This window comes from Equus quagga, chromosome 20 (genome assembly GCF_021613505.1).
Source record: "Equus quagga isolate Etosha38 chromosome 20, UCLA_HA_Equagga_1.0, whole genome shotgun sequence".
Taxonomy (NCBI): Eukaryota; Metazoa; Chordata; class Mammalia; order Perissodactyla; family Equidae; genus Equus; species Equus quagga.
Genome location: NC_060286.1, coordinates 19,435,629 through 19,441,207, shown reverse-complemented (window position 1 = coordinate 19,441,207; position 5,579 = coordinate 19,435,629). Strand labels below are relative to the sequence as shown.

Here is a 5,579-nt window from a genome sequence, read left to right as displayed (position 1 = left end):
CCACAACGAAGAATATACAACTATGTACCGGGGGGTGTTGGGGAGAAAAAGGAAATAATAAAATCTTTAAAAAAAAAAAAAAAAAAAAGAGATACCCTGTGAACAAGTCCCTCTCCCTGGACCTTTAATGCAGTCTTGTTGACGCAGCAGGCTGATCTCAGCCGGGCTATGGTGAACCAGAGGAAGGGTCTGGGTCCAGGTCCAGACCAGGGCTGTCAAATAGAAAGTGGCTGACCGTGGCCATTAGTCAGGTCCTCAGGAGCAGTCCAGTGTCCAGGGCTAGAGGTCCAGCCTCCCTTCTCCATCTGGGAAATCTCCTTTCTTGGGTTGTTATTACCATACATGTAAGAGAGCCAGCTGGTTCCCTAACAGGGTATATCACCTTGTTATTTCAGATCTGGGTGTTAGTTACAGTAACTCCATATTTAGTTGAGGTCATATTTAAAGGCTACAGAAAATTTACCCTCTGAACAGCAAACAGGCATCTAAGGCCACGTTCGTTAATCCCAGACAGACAAAAACAATATGCAAATGGTGTGCGATCTTTCAGTGCTCTTAAGAGTCTAAAGTAAGTTGCTTTCAAATGTCAATTACTAAGTGAGGAGCAGAGAGAGCACAGGTGAGAACATCAACCTCCACGGAACTGTCATTTTAAATTAAAACTTTCAGCTGGACAGAATGTGACACCCCATAGCCACTCGGTGATTTTCATTATCACCAAAGCATTAGAAGGCTGGCACTGAAGCTCCTTGCCCACCTAGCATGTGTTCAGACCTGGTCTCTGGCTTGCAAGCCTGGAGCCTGCAGGAGACCTGAGAGCAGGGCAGCAAGGGCGCCCCCTCCTTTCTTGGTGGTTTGTACATGTGCGTGTAAGTGCCCCATTATCAGAGGTGTCCAGACAAAGGTCATGTTCTTCTTTAAGATGATAAACTTTCTAAATTAAAGCTTATTCCGAGTTGTGTTGACTTCTTGAGCTATTATGTAATGTTTTATTTACTGAATGATTAACCATTATTTGTACTGTTTGAGCTCCCTTTCCACTTCTCAGCACCAGCGTTTTCTTCTCCCAGTAAAAACTGAATGTCAGGCATAGGATGTTAAAGAAACTTCAGAAATTACAATGCATTTGTCACTAAGGGATGGGACAATAACCCTCCTTTCCTCCTGAGAATGAAAATAACCCAACTAAATGTATGTATGTTAGAGTTAAGGACTGAAAAGTTGCTTTTTTTTCTAACCAAGTAAACACTTTCTTTTAACCCAGACGCAGGTCAGCCTGATGGATGTGATAATAAGTGAGGAAGTTACGATTCCAATCCTAATAGTGAAATATTGAGAGAGTCTTTCATTCTAACCATTCTTCAATTTGCTCACCTTTAAGGTAGGAGGAAACCTTCACTTGACTTTGTGGGAACAAAAAGTTACAAAGTGGTTTGTGCAAAGCTTAATTCTCTTTGCTAAAAGGATTTCTCTAAGATCAAGACATTTAAATTTAATATTAGCACGACTAGATTTAAACATTCCCCCCTTTGACTTTCCAAACAGAAAAAGAAGCAGGAAGACATGTTCCCGCAAAAGCTATTGTACAGGGGGTTCCCACCCCCACAATCTCTAATGAATCTCAGCATGAGCATTGCAACGTGAAGACACGTATTCATAAAATATTCCAGCATCAGCTCTAGAGTTTCCTTCTCTTTGATAAGGCATCCAACAAAGGGTGTGTCCCCCTCCAGGAGCTGCCCTTCTTGACAAACTGGTCTGCAACAAATACCTCTCCGAATCTTACAAAACTTCCAGAATGAAAAGAGCATGAGGTTGATCGCATTCAACTTAAATGCTTTTATTGACAATGTCTTTGAACAATAAGCAAACAATGCTTAAATTTTTCATTCAAATTCACTTTCCACATGTCAAAAGACCTCAAGGTAGAAAAAAATAAAATAAAAATATAAATATCTGAGAATCCATCTTAATAAATAAATTAAAAACACAATAAAACGTTTTCATGGAAAACTGTTAATGTCAGAACATTCAGACCACCTCAACAATGCATGATCAGTAACATTACAATGGACATTGATGTTGAAGAAAAACTACAGTACATGGATATAGCTATTTATTTCTATCTACTAGAAAATAAAGTCATATCTTTTCTTAGTTTAATATTGGTCATTGCTAATCAGAACACACTATTGCCAGGAACACAGTAGTTATTGTTAAAATCAGCTGCACTAGATACAATTTGAAAATATCCAGCACCAGGTTAATTCCAATAATGAACCCAATAGATTAGTTAATGCTATGAGAAGACTAAAGAGAAAGAGAAAAGAGACACAGACCCAGGCCTGGCTCAACATGCTACTAACTACCAGCTCTCAGATGTGTCACTGGGAACAATACACACTCCATGCGTTTTGCTACATCTCCGGAAGAGGTAAGGACTTGAGTCCACACGTGGATGCTTTCAAGTCCTTGAGGCCCACAGCCTGGTGTGTTTCACGCACAGATAAGGTCTTCCCTAGGTCTACGGGAACCCTCGAGGGAAGACGTGTTTCTCCTCTCTGTAATGCACCAACTCGGGCAGTGGCGCTTGTGTGTGCCTGCTGCCTCCCCTCCCTGCCTGCTCACAGGGCCAGCAGCGTGGGTGAGCTGAGCGAGTCAGAGGAGGGCTCATTGCTGCTGCTGCCCTTGCGGTGGGCAGCCGCACAGCTGGGGAAGGAGTCAGCCTCGGGGTAGGTGAAGACGAAGGAAGACGTGTAAGTGGTGCAGCTGGGAGTACAGGTGACCACCGGAGTGCACAGGGGCTCCAGCTCTGAGGCCATGGGCCCCATCCCCAGGGAGCCACCGTGCAGGGGCTCCCAGTCTGCTGCATAGAAGGAACCAGACAGGTCCATGTCTGGCACAGAGCGGGCGGTCTCAGAGCCACTGGGCCGGGACGATGCTGGGAACATGAAGTCATCAAAGGGCTCGGCCTTCAGCTCCATGCTGCTGATGCTCTTGACAGGCTCCACTGAGGGCTTGGGCTCAGGATCGTTAAGGAGGGGCAGGGTGAAGGCCTCCTCAGATTCAGGGGTGGCAGCCTCAGGCAGGCCCCCACTCAGATCAAGGGAAGCCACAGACATCTCTTCTGGGAAGCCCAGGTCATCGGGGATCTTGCAGGCAGGCCGGTGAGCTGCCAGGATGAACTCTAGTTTTTCCTTCTCCTTCAGAAGGTTGGCAATCTCGGTCTGCAAAGCAGACTTCTCATCTTCTAGTTGGTCTGTCTCCTGTAGACAGAAGGAGAAAGCAAAGCATAAGACACAGTCTTACTCAAGGACACTGCACCTCTGTGCCCCATCTCCAACTTTCCCCTTAAGTTTTAAAAAGGAGTGACTCCTGGGCTCTACCTACCGCTTGGAGTGTGTCAGTCAGCTCCCTCCTCCGGTTCCGGCATTTGGCTGCAGCCATCTTATTCCTTTCCCTTCGGATTCTCCTTTTCTCTTCTTCTTCTGGAGACAACTAAAAGAAAAAAAAAGACCAACATTCAGTAACAGTGTCTGCCATCAGCTCCAATCACCCGCCCCAGGGAAACTGGCTCCTGCAGCTTCCCAGCTTCCTGGCACTTTTTCTGTGAAGCCATTTCTAACCTGCAGTTGCAGGCTGGGTGTGACTTGCATTTCAAATAAGATCCTCAGCAAGAGAAGAGAAGGAAGAGCCCAGGATAAAAGCATGAGATAGGAACCTATTAGGGCATTTCTCAGGGTGCGACTATCAGAATACGACTTGGGATGGAAAGGGCTTGAAGCCAGTGTTCCCTGTTCAGGATGTGCGGTCAGTTCCATCCGAGGCTTCACCCTATCTACTGTGCTCCCCATCTCCACCAGTGCCTACCCCTCTGCAGAGAGATGGTGCAGAAGAACTCCTCACCTGTTCCACCTTGCCCCTTCTGCCAATGCTCTGAGCTCTGCCTCCTGTCATGGTCTTCACGACTCCCGTCCTGGAGTAAGCCCCAGCCGAGGGGGTGGGGACTCCATAGGGGTGAGGAGCTCTGGTCTGGGATGGGGCTACCGAGGAGACCAGGGTGGGCTGCACCAGCCACTGCAGGTCCGGGCTGGTCGAGATGGCAGTTACCGTTGGGATGAAGTTGGCACTGGAGACGGCCAAATCCGTGCAGTAGTCCTAGAACGAAACAGAAGGGGAAAGCTGATGTGAGAAAGCAGGTGCCAAACACAGGTGGAGCGGAGCGAGTTGAGTTCCCAGTGCCGCATGCAGCAGGGAGAGAGAGGGAGGAGAAACGGTCCTGCCAGGGACTGCTCATGTCTTTTTATATGCCCCTCATCCTGGATGAAAGGTCTCCCCCTTTCCACCCAAGAATTCCGCAGCGCAGCGCCTTTCTCCTCCATCCCGCTGCCGCGTTCCCGTTATCCCTTCAGCATCACTCGCTTGAAAGGGGGTTTGTTATAAATATCCCTGACGTCTGCGCTGACGCAGGCGCCGCTCCGGAGTCTCCTGAATGAACTCGCTTTTTATCAATGAAACTGCCTTACACACCCGCCTGCTTCACCCTCCTCCCCCGCCCCTCCTCCCTGCTCCAGGCTGCGAGGGGAGGGGGGATTGCCGCTTTCTGCCGCCTCCCCGGAGGAGCCAGGCTCTAGTTAGCGAGTCTTTGCTCGGGATACGTTTGCCCCAACTAATGTCAGAGACCAGCCAGGGAGCGCGGGCCGGCAACAGCTCAGAAGGAGCCTGCCGCGGGAAAGGAGAACCAATTCCTACTATGACAAGCGTGCCTGTGCTCCGAACGAGTCCCGCACTCCCGAGATAGGGCTGCTCCAGCCGGGGCAGACTCCCTCCCGAGCGAAAGGGGTCCCTGACTCGTCTTCCTGAGCGTCCCGCCCCCGAGTCTCCTCCCCGGTAACCCCGAGGCCGGGCCCGGCCGGTGCGCGTAGCCAGCCTTACCTGCGCATTGACCGGAGAGCCCATACTGGAGAAGGAGTCGGCCGGCGAGTGGTAGTAGGAGAGACTGTCCCCGGCCGGGGAGGCGCTGCTGCAGCGGGAGGATGACGCCTCGTAGTCGGCGTTGAAGCCAGAGAACATCATGGTCGCAGTTAGTCAAAGCCGGGGCGAGGGGCTGAGGGGCGGAGACAGGTAGGAGCGGTGGGGCAGAGCTGGGTAGGAGCGCGGTCACTGCTCGCTCGCTGCGCCGCCGCCGACTCTGTCTCAGCTTCTCGGCTGCTCACTGCAGATGCGGTTGGAGTACGAGGCGCCGCAGCCAGTGCTTTTATAACAGCATTTTATGAATGAGCCCAACACGTCATGGGCGCAACCATCGCGGCGCCGCAGGGGTGGCTGGCGGACCTGGACACTTCTGCCACCTCCTTACTGCCTTCGCCGCCCTCGCAGCCCTCTGCCCCCCGTCTTGTTGTGTTTCTTTATCTAATGAGCGTTTAACAATCTGGGTCTTAGGGGTCTCGTGGACCCCCCGAGATGAGGGATTTCGGGGATGTCTCCCCCCACGCCCGCAGGGAACGGCCGTGGAAACCTGCTGACGCAGATGTCCTAATATGGACATCCTGTGTAAAGGGGGGGAGGATATTGACGGG

General features: G+C 50.5%; 1 protein-coding gene across 1 annotated transcript; it reads right to left on the bottom strand.

Moving 5' to 3' along the window:
* Positions 1-1,819: 1,819 nt before the first annotated feature.
* Positions 1,820-5,254, bottom strand: FOS (Fos proto-oncogene, AP-1 transcription factor subunit). Its single transcript, XM_046647682.1, has 4 exons — positions 4,936-5,254; positions 3,907-4,158; positions 3,391-3,498; positions 1,820-3,266 (listed from the first exon to the last, which is right to left on the bottom strand). Exons 1-4 carry the CDS (start codon positions 5,074-5,076, stop codon positions 2,625-2,627), a joined length of 1,143 nt encoding a protein of 380 aa, XP_046503638.1. The 5' UTR covers positions 5,077-5,254; the 3' UTR covers positions 1,820-2,624.
* Positions 5,255-5,579: the final 325 nt, after the last annotated feature.